Source organism: Mesoplodon bidens (assembly GCF_964165515.1).
Source record: "Mesoplodon bidens genome assembly, chromosome: 2".
Classification (NCBI taxonomy): Eukaryota; Metazoa; Chordata; class Mammalia; order Artiodactyla; family Ziphiidae; genus Mesoplodon; species Mesoplodon bidens.
The window spans coordinates 169,065,549-169,087,824 of NC_138177.1; the positions used below are offsets into that span (position 1 = coordinate 169,065,549).

Sequence of the window (22,276 nt, forward strand, 5' to 3'; positions counted from 1 at the left end):
AAAAATTAGGAATTTGTAAAAAGCAATTTAGACTGCCCTGCACAAAACATTTTGAAAGCTTTTATAAAATATTAGATTGTTTAGGTTACGTGAGAAGTGTTTTGCTGTTTTGTTTTTGTTTTTTTTAAATGGTAGGAGTCAAGGGAGGTCTTTAAGCCACTGAAAAATAATTAAATCTCAAAAATTACTCATGAAAATGATTTGAATAGTAACATCCTAATGGGATGTTCTTTTTTTCCATTCTGTGCCATCATCCCCATTCACTTTCAGTTTCCATTTCTCTCTCTAGGACTAATGATAAGGAGCCAATATCTCGGCTTCACCAGGCTGTAAAAGATGGCTGCTGTCTGAGAACCAACTCCTTTCTGTTTACAATCAAACAGAATACAATTCACTCTGTCCCACCACTAAAAATAACTGCATCCTGTAAAGGGCATGTCTGAGAAAGCCCCCAAATTGAAAGTTAGCTGCCAAGAAACAATGACCTGAAAATATACATCAAAGGGCTATATGGATTATTTATAAACTCTAAATACTCCCTGAGCACTTTTCAAAGTTTTACTGTCAAAAATGCTTTATCCAATGTAGTTAACACTGTCAAAATACTTTGAGTATTATTTAAATCAGTTTGGTTTAGTTCAATTTGTAGGATTCCTTAATTTGCAACAGATAATTTCCTTACCATATTTCCATTAGGCTGGGCTTCTAAACCCAAAATAAAATTCTTACCCTGGCTTCCAGAAGTGTGACATCCATTCCAAAACTTTGTAACTGACGAGCTGCTGCCAAGCCCGAGACTCCAGAGCCTATAATGATTACCTTTCCTGTCTTTTTAGCTAAAATTAAAAAATGAACAAATATTAAAATACTTTGTTGTAGGTTTAAGAGTTTTTGTCATTTTTTTTCAAGAAAATTTTTAGGTTCTTAACATGTTATGACGTCTCACAAAGTAACAATTCAGAGTTATTTTCAAAATATGAAAACTAAATGAATACAAATTAGCAAATATCTGAAATTTATAAACTTTAATTCAATGTTGAAAATTCATAAATGAAATCCTTTATCTTAAGATTTACTTTCTCATTACCTCGGCCATGTGCTTCAGCATCTGCGACCCTTGGTTAATTTATTATGAATAATCTCCCACATTTACCTCACAATTATACTTAGGACAATTTGAGCAGTCAACCAATCGATTCTTAAAGCTATTTTCTTTAAGCTCTACTTCTGTAGCCTTTAGTTTCCTTTTATGAAAAATTATTAAAGCATAAATATAAATGTATTATAAATATATAGGTAGATAGATGTATTAATTCTCAAAATATCCCTATATTCTGATTCCTGGCAGATGTTATCCAGACACTATGAAAGGGGTAAAAAGCATTTAAAAAATAAAAATGCAACCTTTAGCATTGCATTAAAGAATTGGTTAATGAGTGAAAACAAACTTCTTACTTTATAACTGATTTTTTTCATTTTTAATAAATTTTACTTTTGTTTTTTCATAAATTGGAAATTCAGTATCTTTTACCAAGTATTTATCAAACCAGAAATTATAGGAAATTCACATTTACAAAGAGATTTTACTTTAAATTTGACTTATAAGAAGATAAACTTGGGAATATTCTGACTCTAAATATGGATTTAGAAATCAAAATAAAATGCTAAAAAGCCTCCTGGAACCTAATTTAAAACCATAAAATTCATTGGCCAGGTCCTTACTTGGGAGGGGCTTTATCCTCTTATAGATGCCGAAGTTGATAAGACCATGACGCTCTAAATAACTGTGAACTCGGTGGACAAGCACAGTATCACCTACAGAAAAATGAATTTAAAAACATGTTTATCTTTTTAGCACTTTAAATGGAAAACTCTTAACTCTTCTTCTGTTTCTCCATCATGAAGTCATTCTATTCATCTTTTCTATAAGCTTCAAGTCATGTGACTCCTTTAGAAAAGTGATTCTTAGAACTATTCATCTGTGTGGTAGTCCAAAATGCATATCACATAATTTTGAATTTTTAAAAATGACATCCCATTACAGATGAAATGAAGGACAAAACCAACCCTTTAAAAAGTAGTATTATGCTCATTTATTTTGGCAAAAACTTTACAAGCCTGCTGGTGGCAAGTGGGAAATGAGAAAGCCAGATAGACAGCCAACTGAATGCCACCAAAGTACTATGTGGATTAAACCTGGAACATAGGTCTGGAGAAATTACTAGCAATCTCTGAACTCACTCACCTGTTAACACAATTAAAAAATCAGAAAAACAATTACACACAAAATAGTTTTGCTGCAAGGCTCATTTTTGCATAGCACAAGAAGATGAAAATTCATTATCAAATTCATTATCAAGGAACCATGAGCTTCTGGAAGGAAGTATCCATTTTCAAATCCAGTTCAAAACCAGTCCTATTGAACACACTACTTACTGTTGTAAGGCGCTTCTAATTGTTGGAGAGTAGCCTCAAAGGTCAGCTGAATCTTTGGATTATCCAACCACAACTGCAACTGTATTTAAATGATAGAAACTGTATTACAATCAAATAGACATATACCATTTGACCACTTTAAAATATCTTTTTAAGGCCTCAAATATAGGTTTTCCTTTCAGTGAAACAGTAAGGCTTATATTCCTGACAAAGAAACTAATGAAACACAAAACTATGTCAAATGAGTGAATTATTAAAGAAGCTAGGAGATAATTTAGCCTGCCTAGTAACTTGCCAAGATCATACAGCTGAGGAGCAACAAGAATTTAAACCTGGGTTAGATAACTCCAGAGATCCTGAGTAGATACAAAATCAAATGATCAATCAGATATGTGGAGAGGTGTGTGTGCAAAGGATAACTCCTCAGTTTTGGGCTTGCACAAATAAATGGGTTGGTATGCCATTCACTGAATGAGGGACACTGAAATAAGAGATAATGAGTTAAGTTTCAAGACAACAAGAAGACATGAAAGACTGGCATCTAGATACATAGCTGGGGTTCAGAGGAGAGTTTAGGTTTAGAGCCACTTGCTTATGGGTGATAACTGAAGCCAAGTGTGTAGAAGAGGGCTCCTAGTGGGAAAGAACAGGGGAGAGAGGAGAGGACCTTAAGGAACTCTAGCCAGTTCACATAGTGGCCTGTTGTTAAGGATAAGGCTATAAAGCATTCAGAGAAGACAACCAGGGAGGCAGGAGAAAAACTAGAATAATGTGTTAAGCTAAGGGAGCTGTGTATTTAAGAAAGGAGGAGTCAATTATTTTGAATACTGCTGAAAAAGCAGTAAGATGAGGAATAAAAAATATTATGGTACAATCAATGGGCTCTAACATGAATTCTTTTCAAACTGAATATATATCTGCAAAATGCAAGACCAGCTGAATACCATCATATTTACGTCTTAGCTAAAAGTTAATAAAGACTGCTCCATAAGCAAGTTTCAAAGAAGGAATTAAAGTGTAAATAAATTCAGGGCTTCCCTGGTGGCGCAGTGGTTGAGAGTCTGCCTGCCGATGCAGGGGACACAGGTTCGTGCCCTGGTCCGGGAAGATCCCACATGCTGCGGAGCGGCTAGGCCTGTGAGCCATGGCCACTAAGCCTGTGCGTCCGGAGCCTGTGCTCCGCAATGGAGAGGCCACAACAGTGAGAGGTCCGTGTACCGCAAAAAAAAAAAAAAAAAAAAGTGTAAATAAATTCAATTACAAAGAGATATGACCAAATCCATATGGACTGTCTGCTTTTCTCTATGGCCACTGTCAAAGGAAAATGGAATTCCTCAAGCACACAGTGGGCCCAAGTCCATCACCCCTCAACACAACCCTTCTTCCTCCTTCCATCTTATAATATAAAGGTCAGGTCATAGGTTCTAGTTGAATAATCCTAAAGTTATGGTTTTAAAATCTGGAAGCAAAAGATGCAGTTTAACACGAGAGAACTGACACAGTTCTTACAGGAAAGAATGACTTAAGTTCCATTTTACAGCCAGAGACCACAACTCTAACCTGGGCTAGTCCTTCCCCAAATCTGGATTTCTGGTCACAGGTAATGAATCAGAGAAAACAGAGATCACTATAAATCCACCACTCAAATTCGAGTAAAAAGTAAAAACTCCCCTCAGGATGAAACAAAAAAATGACAATTTTGTCTGAAATTCACTTAGAACAAATGTTGACATGCTACACACAGAAGCTGATTCAATTATAAGACAAATCAGCCTCAGAAATGCACATTAAGAATTTTCCATTCACTTAAAAAAAATCATCCTATTTTCCTTCACAAAAAAGAACCTTTATTCTGGACTACAAAAACCTACCAATCACTCTAGATGAATGGCATTTAACAATCCAAATTTAGCAGTAGTTTTGCAATGTAATGGTCAAAATAAAGATGTTAGTGGTGGCTAAAAAGACATCTCTGAGCTATATCCAAAATAACTGAAATTACAACATGAATTTCTTCTACTTTGTATCACTCCAGAGTACAATGAATATGTTCTGAATAGTATACAAAGAATTCTGATGAATAAAGGACATTAAAGAAAAATTCACAGAAGAAATACAAATGACTAATAAATGTGAAAAAGCAATCAGTCTAAGTAATCAAAGAAATGGAAAATAAATGAAATGATTTTGGTCTACTACAGCAGCACAGATTATCATCGTTTTAATCACAAAAACAGGGCAGGGTAATGAGGGTGTCAACTGGGTCGGCCTCTCTGGGAAGCAATCTGACATGTATCAAATCTTTAAAAGCGTTCATACTTTTTGACCAGGTACTTTTCCTTCTAGAACTCTATCTTAAGGAAATAACCAGAGGTAAGAGTCAAGAATGTATAAATCTGTTCAGAGCTTCATTATAATAAGCAAAAATGGACATTTAAATGCCCAACAGTTAAAGTATGACCCAACTGTCAGACAAAAAAATATTTTGCTGACATTAAAATCAATCATTTAGCCAGAGGAGGAAGATGAACCAGATGAGTAGAACAGAGTAAGGGTTTCTCTTACCCTGGGAAGGAAAGACAAAGTGATTATTTTTAACGTATACTAAAAAAAAAAGTTTATAAAGATTCTTATTGTGTGTTTATGAGGTTATGAGGAAAGAAAAGGATCCCAAGAATGCATGGAAGTAGGATCTCAATTTTGTAAAAACAAAAATTAAATATACGTTTAAAAAAATACCTGGAGGTAAAAAAACCTAATTTTTAACAGTGGTTATCTCGGAATAATAGTATTACAGATAACTTAAAAATTCTTTCCTCTCTATTTTTCCCCCCATATTCTATATAAAAGTAATATGAACCTTTTACAATTCAGGTGGAAAAAAGCTGATTGGAAACTTACTGTGCGGTTTCTAATGAACAGAAAAACCTTCTGGGTCTGCTGTGGTCCACTGATGATATCTGGAAAACAGGCTGCTTCTTGAGAAGTCATCCGGTCATGAGGAAGTCTACTCTGGAAAGCTGCACCCTCCACACCTAACAAAGAAAAGCAAAGGACTTCTGGGAAAAGTGCAAGTGAATACAAAACTAGGGATAATGATTATGCCTCAAACTCCTTTCTTGCCTGAAGAACCTCTGTAAAGCTTTGCCTTATTTGCAGACTGATCTCACCTCCTTTTTTAAAAAAACTTTCAATTTGCTCAAAAGCTGAAACATCCTTAGGATTTAGTCATTCTTTTGAGCTTAACATTCCAAAACTCAGTTTACTAATGAGTGAAACAATATACCTTATAAAGCACAAGGCATTTAGAATATTTTCTTCATCCACAAAAAAACTTTAAAATATTGGAGGATACTCTAATTAAAATTAGCATTATTGATAATATACAATAAATTTTAAAACTAAAGAACCAGAGTAAAGGAAAATACACTAACAAGAAAGCAAAAGAGACTATGGAGTGAAAAACACAATCACATGCCTTCTTTTAGGACTACAGCACGGAACATGAAGAGGACTCTAAGGTTTAATAACCAACACATGATCTCATAAATGGCACCATCCATCAGTTCTCATAATTCAGTGCTGGCAAGCAGTGAGAGAAACTAAGCAGACTACAATGAAGAGACAAAAGAAAGCAAGGAATTTGCCTTTTTTGGCAGAAACATTAGAAATGCTTTACTACACATATTGCAAGTAAAATATTTTACTGCATATACTACATAGTAATATATATACATAGTATATATATGACTTATATAACAAGTATAATTCTTAAAATTGGGTATTAAATTGATATTTTTATAAGCTGATGGTTAAGTACATCTTTATAAGATGTCCTTAGAAACATTCACATATATTTTACTTTTATTTCTAAGATGATCTCTACCTGGTGGTCTAGTGGTTCTGATTTGGCGCTCTCTTTCTAAGATGATCTTACAAATATATACTTCCATCAGCTTCTGAACATATCAAGAAACAATTTAAAGAGTTTTAAACTTCAATACCACTGAAGTAATTATATAAGTAACAAGATAGGCACCAGTTACCCATATTTAATCATTTTAAAGAACATAAAACAAGAAGTTGGAAGCACTGATAATGGAAGCAACTTTAAAGGAAAGGCATTAGTAAGATTAGGAGAATAAAAAGAACAAGGCAGAGACCTTCAATATGGCGGAGGAGTGAGACGTGGAGATCACCTTCCTCCCCACAAATACATCAGAAATAGATCTACACATGGAACACCTCCTACAGAACACCTACTGAATGATGGCAGAAGACCTCAGACATCCCAAAAGGCAAGAAACTCCCCACGTACCTGGCCATGTGGCTGACAGGGCCCTGGTGCTCCAGCCAGATGTCAGGCCTGTGCCTCTGAGGTGGGAGAGCCGAGTTCAGGACACTGGTCCACCAGAGACCTCCCAGCCCCACGTAATAGCAATGGCGAGAGCTCCCCCAGAGATCTCCATCTCAACGCTAAGACCCAGCTCCACTTAACAACCAGCAAGCTACAGTGCTGGACACCCTATGCCAAACAACTAGCAAGACAGGAACACAACCCCACCCATTAGCAGAGAGGCTACCAAAAATCATAATAACGTCACAAACACCCCAAAACACACCACCGGATGCGGTCCTGCCCACCAGAAAGACAAGATCCAGCCTCATCCACCAGAATACAGGCACTACTCCCATCCACCAGGAAGCCTACACAACCCACTGAACCATCCTTAGCCACTAGGGACAAACACCAAAAACAAAAGGAAATACGAACCTGCAGCCTGCAAAAAGGAGACCCCAAACACAGTAAGTTAAGCAAAATGAGAAGACAGAGAAACACACAGCAGATGAAGGAGCAAGGTAAAAACGTACCAGACCAAACAAATGAAGAGGAAATATGCAGTCTATCTGAAAAAGAATTCAGAGTAATGACAGTAAAGTTGATCCAAAATCTTGGAAATACAATGGAGAAAATACAAGGATCGTTTCACAAAGACCAGAAGAACTAAAGAGCAAACGAACAATGATGAACAACACAATAAATGCAATTAAAAATTCTCTACAAAGAATCAATAGCAGAATAACTGAAGTAGAAGAACAAATAAGTGACTTGGAAGATAAAACAGTGGAAAAAACTACTGCAGAGCAGAATAAAGAAAAAAGAATGAAAAGAATTGAGGACAGTCTTAGAGACCTCTGGGACAACATTAAACACATCAACATTCGAATTATAGGGGTCCCAGAAGAAGAAGAGAAAAAGAAAGGGACTAAGAAAATATTTGAAGAGATTATAGTTGAAAACTTCCCTAATATGGGAAAGGAAATAGTCAGTCAAGTCCAGGAAGCACAGAGAGTCCCATAAAGGATAAATCCAAGGAGAAACACGCCAAGACACACATTAATCAAACTGTCAAAAATTAAATACAAACAAAAAATATTAAAAGCAGCAAGGGAAAAACAACAAATAACATACAAGGGAATCCCCATAAGGTTAACAGCTGATCTTTCAGCAGAAACTCTGCAAGCCAGAAGGGAGTGGCAAGACATATTTAAAGTGATGAAAGGGAAAAACCTACAACCAAGATTACTCTACCCAGTAAGGATCTCATTCAGATTTGACAGAGAAATTAAAACCTTTACAGACAAGCAAAAGCTAAGAGAATTCAGAACCACCAAACCAGCTTTACAACAAATGCTAAAGGAACTTCTCTAGGCAGGAACACAAGAGAAGGAAAAGACCTACAATAACAAACCCAGAACAATTAAGGAAATGGTCATAGGAACATACATATCAATAATTACCTTAAATGTAAATGGATTAAATGCTCCCACCAAAAGACACAGACTGGCTGAATGGATACAAAAACAAGACCCGTATATATACTGTCTACAAGAGACCCACTTCACACTTAGGGACACATACACTGAAAGTGAGGGGATGGAAAAAGATATTCCATGCAAATGGAAATCAAAAGAAAGCTGGAGTAGCAATTCTCACATCAGACAAAACAGACTTTAAAATAAAGACTATTACAAGAGACAAAGAAGGACACTACATAATGATAAAGGGATCAATCCAAGAAGAAGATATAACAATTGTAAATATTTATGCACCCAACATAGGATCACCTCAATACATAAGACAAATGCTAACAGCCATAAAAGGGGAAATCGACAGTAACACAATCAGAGTAGGGGACTTTATCACTCCATTTTCACCAATGAACAGATCATCCAAAATGAAATAAGGAAACACAAGCTTTAAATGATACATTAAACAAGATGGACTTAATTGATATTTATAGGACATTCCATCCAAAAACAACAGAATACACTTTCTGCTCAAGTGCTCATGGAATATTCTCCAGGAAAGATCATATCTTGGGTCACAAATCAAGCCTTGGTGAATTTAAGAAAACTGAAATCATATCAAGTATCTTTTCCAACCACAACACTATGAGACTAGATATTAATTACAGGAAAAAAACTCCAAAAAATACAAACACATGGAGGCTAAACAATACACTACTAAATAACCAAGAGATCACTGAAGAAATCAAAGAGGAAATCAAAAAATACCTAGAAACAAATGACAATGAAAACATGATGACCCAAAACCTATGGGATGCAGCAAAAGCAGTTCTAAGAGGGAAGTTTATAGCAATACAACCCTACCTCAAGAAACAAGAAACATCTCAAATAAACAACCTAACCTTACACCTAAAGCAATTAGAGAAAGAAGAACATAAAAACCCCAAAGTTAGCAGAAGGAAAGAAGTCATAAAGATCAGATCAGAAATAGATGAAAAAGAAATGAAGGAAACAATAGCAAAGTTCAATAAAACTAAAAGCTGGTTCTTTGAGAACATAAACAAAATCGATAAACCATTAGCCAGACTCATCAAGAAAAAAAGGCAGAAGACTCAAATCAATAGAATTAGAAATGAAAAAGGAGAAGTAACAACTGACACAGCAGAAATACAAAGGATCATGAGAGATTACTACAAGCAACTCTATGTCAATAAAATGGACACCCTGGAAGAAATGGACAAATTGTTAGAAAAGCACAACCTTCCAAGACTGAACCAGGAAGAAATAGAAAATATAAACAGACCAATCACAAGCAGTGAAATTGAAACTGTGATTAAAAATCTTCCAACAAACAAAAGCCCAGGACCAGATGGCTTCACAGGCGAATTCTATCAAACATTTAGAGAAGAACTAACATCTATCCTTCTCAAACTCTTCCAAACTACAGCAGAGGGAGGAACACTCCCAAACTCATTCTACGAGGTGACCATCACCCTGATACCAAAACCAGACAAAGATGTCACAAACAAATATCACTGATGAACATAGATGCAAAAATCCTCAACAAAATACTAGCAAACAGAATCCAACAGCACATTAAAAGAATCATACACCATGATCAAGTGGGGTTTATCCCAGGAATGCAGGGATTCTTCAGTATATGCAAATCAATCAATGTGATAAACCATATTAACAAATTGAAGGAGAAAAACCATATGATCATCTCAATAGATGCAGAAAAAGCTTTAGACAAAATTCAACACCCATTTCTGATAAAAACCCTCCAGAAAGTAGGCATAGAGGGAACTTACCTCAACATAATAAAGGCCATATATGACAAACCCACAGTCAACATAGTTCCCAATGGTGAAAAACTGAAACCATTTCCTCTAAGATCAGGAATAAGACAAGGTTGTCCACTCTCACCACTCTTATTCAACATAGTTTTGGAAGTTTTAGCCACAGCAATCAGAGAAGAAAAAGAAATAAAAGGAATCCAAATCAGAAAAGAAGTAAAGCTGTCACTGTTTGCAGATGACATACCATACATAGAGAATCCTAAAGATGCTACCAGAAAACTACTAGAGCTAATCAATGACTGTGGTAAAGTATCAGGATACAAAATTAATGCACAGAAATCTCTTGCATTCCTATACACTAATGGTGAAAAATCTGAAAGACAAATTAAGGAAACACTCCCATTTACCACTGCAACAAAAAGAATAAAATACCTAGGAATAAACCTACCTAAGGACACAAAAGACCTGTATGCAGAAAACTATAAGACACTGATGAAAGAAATTAAAGATGATACGAACAGATGGAGAGATATACCATGTTCTTGGACTGGAAGAATCAACATTGTGAAAATGACTCTGCTACCCAAAGCAATCTACAGATTCAATGCAATCCCTATCAAACTACCAATGGCATTTTTCACAGAACTGGAACAAAAAATTTCACAATTTATATGGAAACACAAAAGACCCCAAATAGCCAAAGCTATCTTGAGAAAGAAAAACGGAACTGGAGGAATCAGGCTCCCTGACTTTAGACTACACTACAAAGATAACAGTAATCAGGACAGTATGGTACAAAAACAGAAATATAGATCAATGGAACAGGATAGAAAGCCCAGAGATAAACCTACGCACATATGGTTACCTTATTTTTGATAAAGGAGGCAAGAATATACAGTGGAGAAAAGACAGCCTCTTCAATAAGTGGTGCTGGGAAAACTGGACAGCTACATGTAAAAGAATGAAATTAGAACACCCCCTAACACCATACAAAAAAATAAACTCAAAATGGATTAAAGACCTAAATGTAAGGCCAGACACTATAAAACGCTTAGAGGAAAACCTAGGCAGAACACTCTATGACATAAATCACAGCAAGATCCTTTCTGACCCACCTCCTAGAGAAATGGAAATAAAAGTAAACAAATGGGACCTAATGAAACTGAAAAGCTTTTGCACAGCAAAGGAAAACATAAACAAGATGAAAAGACAACCCTCAGAATGGGAGAAAATATTTGCAAATGAAGCAACTGACAAAAGGATTAATCTCCAAAATTTACAAGCAGCTCATGCAGCTCAATATCAAAAAAACAAACAACCCAATCCAAAAATGGGCAAAATACCTAAACAGACATTTCTCCAAAGAAGGTATACAGATTGCCAACAAACACATGAAAGGATGCTCAACATCACTAATCATTAGAGAAATGTAAATCAAAACTACAATGAGGGGCTTCCCTGGTGGCGCAGTGGTTGAGAGTCCGTCTGCCGATGCAGGGGACACAGGTTCGTGTCCCGGTCCGGGAAGATCCCACATGCCGCGGAGCAGCTGGGCCCGTGAGCCATGGCCGCTGAGCCTGCCCATCCGGGGCCTGTGCTCCGCAACGGAAGAGGCCACAACAGTGAGAGGCCCGCGTACCGCAAAAACAAACAAACAAACAAACAAAAACTACAATGAGGTATCATCTCACACCAGTCAGTACGGCCATCATCAAAAAAATCTACAAACAGTAAATGCTGGAAAGGGTGTGGAGAAAAGGGAACCCTCTTGCACTGTTGGTGGGAATGTAAACTGATATAGACAGTATGGAGGTTCCTTTAAAAACTAAAAATAGAACTACCATACAACCCAGCAATCCCACTACTGGGTATACCCTGAGAAAACCATAATTCAAAAAGAGTCATGTACCACAATGTTCATTGCAGCTCTATTTACAATAGCCAGGACATGGAAGCAACCTAAGTGTCCATCGACAGATGAATGGATAAAGAAGATGTGGCACATATATACAATGGAATATTACTCAGCCATAAAAGAAATGAAATTGAGTTATCTGTAGTGAGGTGGATGGACCTAGAGATTGTCGTACAGAGTGAAGTAAGTCAGAAAGAGAAAAATAAATACTGTATGCTAACACATATAATATGGAATCTAAGAAAGAAAGAAAAAAAGGTTCTGAAGAACCTAAGGGCAGTACAGGAATAAAGACACAGAGGTAGAGAATGGACTTGAGGACATGGGGAGGGGGAAGGGTAAGCTGGGACGAAGTGAGAGAGTGGCATGGACATATATATACTATCAAATGGAAAACAGATAGCTTGTGGGAAGCAGCCGCATAGCACAGGGAGATCAGCTGGTGCTTTGTGACCACCTAGAGGGGTGGGATGGGGCGGTGGGATAGGGAGGGTGGGAGGGAGACGCAAGAGGGAGGAGATATGGGGATGTATGTATATGTATAGCTGATTCACTTTGTTATAAAGCAGAAACTAACACACCATTGTAAAGCAATTATACTCCAATAATGATGTTTAAAAAAAAAAAAGAACAAGAAGGCAGGTAAAGATGTAACTTAGAAAATTATAGCTAAGCTATTGAGGTGTTGTTTCCACAAAGACATCCAAACACTATCTAGGAAAAAATAATGGTTAACAAGAGGTTAAGCAAAAATGTCTAATGCTACTGTGGGCTGTACATTAAGAAATACTGTTGTTGGAGACAAGAAGGAAAATTCATCCATTCACAGTAGATTATGAGGGCACAAATACTGTATTCACAACAGTAGGTCAAATCAATAATCCTCACATTTAATGAATCTCAACCTAAAATTAAAGACTGTCAGGAGAATTAATTAACTCCTTAAGGAAAAAAATAATCAGTAATAGCCATATTGTGGAGGGTGAGCATGAAATTAAGGCATGAAAAGAAGAAATGCTGACTATCAGACATATAGGTTATTTCAGTAATTTGAAAGTTTCTAAAACTATACAGCTTTTAAAAAATTTTTGGGCTGTGTTGGATCTTTGTTGCTGCACGCGGGCTTGCTCCGCGACATGTGGGATCTTCCTGGACCAGGGATCAAACCCATGTCCCCTGCGTTGGCAGGCAGATTCTTAACCACTGCGCCACCAGGGAAGCCCCAACTATACAGCTTTGATGTCCCCAGTCCTGTACCCCCAAATCAAAATAAATAAACAAAAAAGAAAGCCAAGTCCCAAAACATGTCACATTTATAAGAAGCATTATCTACCCAATAATCCTGAGTATTTGGACCAAATACCTCTTAATAGCTTACTTCTTGGTATATTTCATGAGTGTATACTATTAATAAGACAACCAATGAACTCTGTAAACTCTACATCTCCCTCCCCAAAATAGGGTAGTTTTCTTTCTTAGCTATATTATCTTCTATATATATATTTAATAAGTGGTCAATGAACATCAATCCTACTGCAAAATACTATTGTCAATGACAGCCAGAAAAACCATGTGGGGAAAGAGCACTAAATTTTACATTATATTTGGTTCCTCATTCCAAGTGGTCTTATCAACAGAAATCACTCCAATATAGTTGGCTAATTTGGGAAATATGTAACAATTAAGAAATTTTATATCAGTCATATGACAGTTTTAAATTATCTTTGAATCAAACATCAAAAGTTTAACAAAAGGAATTAAAGAAGCCAAAAGTTGTAACATTAATGTATATGTGGAATAACACTGTTCTCCATCTCTTCTATATAACATCTAAAAAAAAACCCAATTATTCTTAAAAATAAATTTTTTTTTTTTTTTTTTTTTTTTTTTTTTCTTTTTGCGGTATGCGGGCCTCTCACTGTTGTGGCCTCTCCCGTTGCGGAGCACAGGCTCCGGATGCGCAGGCCCAGCGGCCATGGCTCACGGGCCCAGCCGCTCCGCGGCATATGGGATCCTCCCAGACCGGGGCACGAACCCGTATCCCCTGCATCGGCAGGCGGACTCTCAACCACTGCGCCACCAGGGAGGCCCAAAAATAAATTTTAAAAAAAATGAAAAATGGTCCCTAAAAACTCAGTAATTATTGCCTTCCTTCTGGTTTTTAGGGATGAAAATTATTATTTCAAAGAAGGAAACCATTATCAAAATCAAGGTGAAAAGTGTGCAAGATTAAAAAATCTAACTTTTTTCCAAGGAAACAAAAAATGTTATTTTGGAACCTAAACTGCTCAGAAGCTAAATCAAAACATTCTTTCTATAAAATATTTCAAAATGAACTAACAAACCACTCTGGATAATCTAACTCAAGTATCTCCTTTAGAGGGAAGAACCTTACAGAATACAATTGTCTTCAGTATAATATCCTGATTAAAAGTAGCAGTAGTACATATAATTCAGAAGTATTTACACTTGGCTCTGGAATACAGTTTTATACTTTGGTGTTTGTGGGTACTTAACAGAGTCTGGTATTCTGGAAATTTAGAATATTCCATAGATGCTACCTTAAGTTTTTAAAAGCCCCAAGGCTACCTACATACCAATCTTGCCCTCTGTTCAATTCCTCTTTCTCACCACTTAACACAGGAAATTTCCAGCATCACCTTTCAAAATGCAGTCATACTAAAGCATAATTGCCTTTTCTAATGGTCTGATTGGCTCATGCTTTCTCTCAAAACACAGTAAAAGTAGTTAAATATTTAAGGGACTAATTTAGACCTTACCGGATATATCAATTAGGCAGAAAAAAGGAAGGGGGAAGTGAGTATATAGGACTGCTATTCCATGAAATCACTTCCCCCCTGATTCTGATATGACACAGGTAGCATCTTGAATGAAGTAAGAGAGATATAACAACAGAAAGAAGGCCTCCATGAGTTTCCTGCCTTTTTTCCCCCTTTATTAACGTAGATAAAATTAACTACAATTAGATTTCTAGCTAAAGAGGGAAAACAAGAGCCTGATAGGACGTACATATAAACTTCCTAAAATTACTAAGTTTAGATGCACCATATCCAGTCCTATAAGAGTTTAAAAACACAAGAATAAAGAATAGGGGGAGAAGAGAGAAAAAGGAAAAAGAGGAGAATCCTATGATTTCTTATGCTTTAGATTTTTTATTTTTAGCGTAAACGCACACTTTAAATGATTCTATGAGGGAGGGTGTAAGGAATAGTATACGCATAAGAAACGAGACCTCTGGGTTCTCACTCCTCCACAGCTGGGTATATTCCTGGTCGAGTCATTTAACTTTGTGTTTCAGGACCTGATAAAACAGGGGTGATACAAATACCACCTGTTTGAAGGCAGAAAGCTAGGCAAGATGACCTCAAGTTCCCTTCTAACTTTCAAGATTTAGGATGTAAACACCAACTTGATATGATTTTTTAAAAGTCAAGATGTGATCCTGGTCCCAAGATACTCATGACGGTCATTTGATTTTGTTAAGAGAGTAACATTGATCACTTATTACCATACGTTTCTAACTCTGACTGAACATCTCACAAATGCATGCTTCTGGACAAGGTGAAAATCTAAAGAAGAGACCTTGAAGGGTTCAGAATAGTCACCACCATTCCTGGAAACACCTAAAACTCATGTTCTACTAACATTACTAATTAATCAGTAGCACCACAGTTCTATATGAAAGTCTGCTTTTACTTTCAGCAATACAACATGTTGTTTACTTAAGCAAAACAGTAAACTTATTTATTACTCATTTAAAAACAAAACAAAAAGAAACAAGAAAACTCAATTTATTTCTTCAAGATTAAAGCTCTAAAGGCTATCCCTGACCCTCAACAGTTCCATGGAAGATCCAATTGTGCATCATTTGATGAAAAACATTCTTGAAGATTTATCTGCCAGATATAGACTCTGAATGAGAATTTTAACTCCTCTAAGACAACCATGTACTGATTATCAACCTCCAATCCTTCAAATAGCATTTAAAGAAGTCTACTTCTAACATTCTGGATCCCCTAAGTACTAATTTCTGTATTAACATTGCACTATTTTTGATCCAAGAGAGTAAAATACAAAATATTCCCTGGACCTGCTGTACAAACTATAATAAACAAATAATTTTAAAGTAGACTTAAGAGTTCAAAAGTGACAAACTCCAAAAGTGATACCTATTCCAAGTCTATCAAAATGTATATATAAACTAGTTTTGAGCACTGGCACACACAATAGCATCCTTTAAGAGGTAAATGATGAAATCCAGATATTCTAACTCTGGATTCTTGGAACAAACTTTAACTGTTCCAGATAGGCCCCTATAAATCATTTAACCCTTTACTTGTTCCAAAAGTTAAAATCTCATAGTTTGGTCTGAAAAGAAACAGCACTTCAAGCAGACTTTTTAACAAAGATTAATTTTCATGTGAGAAAATGTTTAAACTGCAAAATGATTAACTATGTAATGTTAACTGAAAAAACTGTATCCAATACCACTTAACAACCATTTTTCTTGCCCACATAGTTCCTCTGACTAATCCTAGAATGCCTTTCCATCCTGTTTTTCAGCCTATGGCTTCCCCTTTGTGTATAAAGTTATTTTTCTTTGTAAAGGTCCCATGATTTCTAAGTCTATGTTTTATATCATGTTTACTTTTACTATAAAGGCTGCTGGGGAGAAAAGTACCCGCCATCTCCTCAAAAACATGAAGAAGAGTGGAGGGCTGAGATCGGCCTGAGGACTTCAAAAGGTTTTTGCTTGCCTTTGTTCTGGCTACACTTTCTCCTATTGTACTACTCTGTCCTGTGGGTTAAAGTTCCCCTGCGCTTCTGGCTAAAATGTGGGTACTACAGCCAAAAACACTTGCAAGCATCAAACCCTGACTTGGCGGCTCTTGCTAAGTGGCAAGCATCTAATGCCACCCTCACCTGATGCTTGGCCGTCTCCATACCCTCCAGAACTGTCGTCTTGAAGTCCTCCTGCTTGCCCTGTGGAAGGAAAGAGGAGAACTCAGGGACCTTACTCCATAAATTGAGATAATATCTGGACATAAAGGCCTAATAGTTGGCGATTCACAAATTCACCACCAACTAGTAAACGCATATTCAGAGAGCTCCTTCTTCTGGAATCAAGGCCCAGGGAGTCACATTATAGTCTTCCAAATTCTGGTCAGGAAACTTTAACTTTACATGCTGATTCTTGTTGAAAGGTAGGAGAACAAAGTACGCAGTATTTCTAATTGCTAAATCCTTGCTGTCAGTCTTAATAGTCAAGGTTGGATGGGGGAAAAGGGATTCCAAATGTCTTTTACTACTTGTTGCTAGACTGAGAGTGGGTGTGACATGGGCTCTAGGATCTGGAGTTGCAACAATTCAGCATCCGCTCAATGTCTCTTTAACTTTACCTTTCTATCTAAAAAGAATATATATAAGACAACAAGCAAAAGACATAATTTTAATGAAAAATTCTCCCCTTGACTTCAAAGAAAGGATGATAACTAAGAGATTCAGTTCCAAAAGAAGTTTCATTCACTATACATACTAGACAGTGCCAGATCTGAACATGCCAGTGCTTCCTCAGTAACACTTTAATTAAAACACCATAAAACACCTCACAGTCATATGCCAAGTACTGCAGATAGACATAACACAAGGGGGAAGGCTGGAGCAGGCAAGATAGTGGGGGAGCTTCTACCTCAAGCTTCACAATAAGCCTGCTAAGAAATTTTCCTCATTGATTAATGTACAGAAATAACTTTAAGAAAAGTATCACAGCTTGAAAGTTCAACCTGAGAAAGTTAGGATAGATCATCTTCCAGACTCTTCCAAAAATCAGTCACCAAGACAGATGCAATGATCCTCTTAAGCCTCTCACCACCTGATATACTATGGGAAAACTACAGTGTGATCTTTGGAAGATATGAAACACCATCCCCCAAAGATCTAAAACTGGATACTCTTCATTAAACAGTTTATTCTAAAAGAATCTCAACTAGAAAGCAGATTGATTATTCTACCATTTGAGTTAAAAGGCAGCAGGAAAGTAAACCTAACATAGCTCCCTTACTTCAAGAATGATCCCGGGTCTGTGAGACTTAAAATGACATTTTCATCTTTAAGTATATGAAGGTATTCATACATAAATGATTTCTGACAATATTATAATGTGTTGCTAGATGGTATATGGTCTGCTTTGAAAGTAGAATAGGATCCCATCCTAAAATTATTTCACATTGCTCTTGTATAAATGGTACTTTAGGTTCTAGAAGGTTATGCTTCTCAGACAAGGTACAAGGTATATGATTTGCTGTTTACAGCCTTTGGAAAGGGCATATAATTATGAAGAGATATAACTCCAATTATGAAATCCAATCTGTAAACTTATCTTAAAAATACAGGCTGTACATTTAAAATTTTACTTTTAAAGTTTAAATTAAAAAATGTTCATTCTTAATGAACTTATGGATTTATTCATTTAAAAGTCTTTCAGAGTTAAAAAGTTTCAGAGTTAAAAATTGTTGTCATTATTTTCTTTGGCTCCAAATAGCACCAAACTAGACCAGAAGATTAAGCTATTATTTTAGAAGGGGGGAAAGGGGCTGAAAACAATGAGTTTCCAAGAAGAACATTTAGGCATTAGGAATAATATAGCTCTTCTTTCTCAAATTATGTTTCTGGCTTCTTTAAGAAAGAATGCAAACAACAGTCTCTTCTAATGATGGCATCTTACCACTTCTTAATAAGTAAAAACAAAACCAAAAAACACTTTCAAGCTTGTCATTAAGACTGAATTATTATACCCTTTCTATTTCTATCATTTTCCTTCTTCTCCCACTACATGTCATACAATATGCTATTTACTGTACTGATTTATTTTTTCCTGTCAATGTTTTTTCTTAATAGAAATATGGATTTCTTACCCCTGACTTATGTGCTCAAAAGGTCAACAAGGCTGCTCTTTTACAACAAGGTAAGGCAGTCTTTTTTGCTGTCTGCTTTTGAAAAGAGGTACTAACAAAATTCTTATAAAGACACTGTCCTTTGATAAAAATACGTAGGAGAAACATGGAAAATATTCAATACTCTGGAAAGATTTTTAAAAGGTATCTCTCATAGCAACAGAAAGTCAAAAAAGAAATGAAACTCTAGGGCTTCCCTGGTGGCGCAGTGGTTGAGAGTCCGCCTGCCGATGCAGGGGACACGGGTTTGTGCCCCGGTCTGGGAGGATCCCACATGCCGCGGAGCGGCTGGGCCCGTGAGCCATGGCTGTTGAGCCTGCGCGTCCGGAGCCTGTGCTCCGCAACGGGAGAGGCCACAACAGTGAGAGGCCCGCATACCGCAAAAAATAAAAAAAAATTAAAAAAAATAAAAAGAAATGAAACTCTATAAAATACTACTTAAGCAGAGAAACAGGAGAAAACCAAGCAGAAGATGATATAAACATGAAAGAAATGATGGAAAACAAAAAGTGCTTACAATTAAGTAAATGAACAATATATTTGTCTCTTGAATTGATGAATAGTTATAACCTGCTTGAAAGTAAAGTTGCTATTTTCTCTCTAATCACAATATACTCATGAGTATTTTGAGGGTTCTTACTTCTCCAAAGACAGCGGAAAACAGCACCATTTTTATTAGTGGTATTCTAGACCAATTCTTCCTCTTTTTTTTTTTTTTGCTTTACCAGCTCTCAGATTCTTTATTTTGCCAGCATGCTATAATGTTTAAAGCACAGAATCATGCAATACAATTGGCATAAGAAACAGTCTTATAATTACATATTAATTCCTTTAATCTTTAACAGAATATTCATTTTATTAAGAACAGCACACATACAAAAGTTTGCAGCTAACTTTCCATCCAGGTAGTGTCTCTGATTAGAACATATAAAATGCCATATTCATTTGCTCTTCGGGTCTTTCGGGCCTAGAACTCTGCTTCTGACAGTGGTACAAAGACATGGAACAGCAGGCAAATGTGGTTGTTATCTTCCATGAGCTCAAATTCAAAACAGAAAATGAAAATATACACAAGCAACTTTTTAATATCACCTTGATTCTGGCACTACTGAGCGAGCAGACTTCCTTTTGTTTTCACACACCCCCGCTAACAACACACACACAAAATCCTCAAGTTTGAAGTAGAGACCCTAATACAGTTTATTTGTGCATATCTTCTCTAAGTTGAAAATAAAATCTTTTCAGTTTATCTTACATAGCAGCCTTTCAGTTGTCCTCTAATAAATCTACAGATCTGTTAAGTTATTCTTGAAGAACAGTTAAGTATTTTAGTTACAGTCACACTACTGAATTGTTTTTTCATCTTCATTCAAACTCTCAAGAGACCACTCTTTCAACATCTTAAGAGGAAGTCTATTACATTCAAATACTTTTATCTGGCAGGCATGGAGGCGAGAATCATTGGTGTGTTGTTCCCAGGAACATACTGAACAACATATTCATCACATTTTGACTATTTAGTTTCTTGGAATCACATTAACTGATAACTTTGTAAACATTTTGAGGAATTACTAAATCTTCTAGGAAGCAATGATCTTTAAACAGAAAATCAATTCATCAAAATTTATTTAATCAAAATTTTACCAAATTTACAGAATAAAAACAACCGCCAAGGATTGACTTCAACCGAACCTAACAAACTAGCAAAGGAAAAAAAATCTCAAAAGTTAAAACCATCTTTGAACACACAAGTTTGCACTATATTAACACACTAGTTGAGTTTCTTACTTAATAATCTCACAAATTTAATGTTTACTGAATACCCATCCAAACTGCCAAGCACAAAATCAAAAGTAGAAAAGGCTATTTTCAAAGGGCTCATAATCTAATTGGGGAAAGATGAAAAATATCCAGAAAGAAACTTTTTTTTTTTTTAAAGGAAACAAGAAACACACACTTGGGGGACTCAGGGAAGTTTTTCCGAACAAATCCAGAAATTTGGATAGACTGGGGTGGGGGCTGTGGGGTACGGTGAAACCACAGCATGGTCCAGAACATTTACAAAAGCAAGGAGAAAACCACAGACATGGTATGTACGAAGAATCGCACACAGCACCCTGCTTAAGGAAGGAGATGATCTCAAAGAGCAGTGGGAGACACAAAGGATAAGCAAAAATAGGCAACTTTCAGGGCCAGAACTTAAACTTGATCTTAATAGTAATGCAGGAGAATAGTATTTTTACCATGAAAGCAACAAAAGAAGTGATACTTTAATCAGTTTGTACTAGATGGATTAGAGGAGAAAGGTGATCTAGATAAAGGAGATCCAGTCGAAAGACTACTGAAATAATTTAGACGTGAAGTGAAATCCATCAGAATAAAAAGGTGACAGTAAAAATGGACAAGGTGAAGAGGCTGTGCACAGGAAGACACATGACTTTACAAGAGACTTGATGAAAGAGATAAGGGGCTTTCAAGACTCCAAGCTTCCAAAGTTCAGGAGAATAGTAATACAATGGACAAAATGGGAAATCTAGGAGACAGGTTAGTAAAATTAAATGGAAATACTCTAAAGATGGTTGGAAATTAAAGACTAGAACTCACAAGTGAGAATGGGTATAAGAAATTTTAAATCAACATAGAGGTAAAAAATTTTGAAGCAGCTGTATAATTAATCTCATAAGGAAAGTCACAGTTTCAAAGAGGAATTGGTCAACATAAATGATTAGAAGAGTAAAAAAGCAAAAATTGAGAAAAATGAATTATTGGTGACCATCACCAAGTCGTGCTGCCTTCCTGTCCCTGCTGTAGTGAGAGGTGGCTTAAAAACACCTTCAAGTATACCACTCTTCCTTGATACATATCTTTCCTGCTAACTTTTTGACTATGATTTTTGGCAGAAGAATAAATGATCTACAGCAGCTCAAAGAAACGCAAAGCAAAGTAAACTGGGCTCAGAGAGGTAGACCAAACTATCCTGAAGGAAGAGCCTCAGGGGGTTCCTCTGAAGCACATTAGAGGCATTTTAAAACACCTAACACTGATCAATACTCCCCAACAAAATTAACCAAAATGAAATCTCCAATTAGAGCAGCAATTCTAAGGTTACACTGTTATTTAAAATAATGAACTGTGACTTCCCTGGTGGCGCGGTGTTTAAGAATCCGCCTGCCAATGCAGGGGACACGGGTTCGAGCCCTGGTCCGGGAAGACCCTACATGCTGCGAAGCAACTAAGCCCGTGCGCCATAACCACTGAGCCTGCGTTCTAGAGCCTGCGAGCCACAACTACTGAGCCCGCGTGCCACAACTACTGAGCCCGCGTGCCACAACTACTGAAGC

At 36.5% G+C, this 22,276-nt stretch overlaps 1 protein-coding gene across 2 annotated transcripts in view; it reads right to left on the reverse strand.

Annotated features, from left to right (window-relative positions):
• KDM1A (lysine demethylase 1A) overlaps positions 1-22,276 on the reverse strand; it is a 64,460-nt gene that overhangs the window by 24,323 nt on the left and 17,861 nt on the right. Inside the window, exons 3-7 of one of the 2 annotated variants that reach the window (XM_081226048.1) lie at positions 16,906-16,965; positions 5,338-5,471; positions 2,437-2,515; positions 1,723-1,815; positions 730-836 (exon numbers count right to left, since the gene is read on the reverse strand). In XM_081226048.1, the coding sequence (XP_081082174.1) occupies positions 730-836; positions 1,723-1,815; positions 2,437-2,515; positions 5,338-5,471; positions 16,906-16,965 (473 nt within the window). The remainder of the gene's footprint in view (positions 1-729; positions 837-1,722; positions 1,816-2,436; positions 2,516-5,337; positions 5,472-16,905; positions 16,966-22,276) is intronic. The other variant, XM_081226049.1, reaches the window with a different exon arrangement.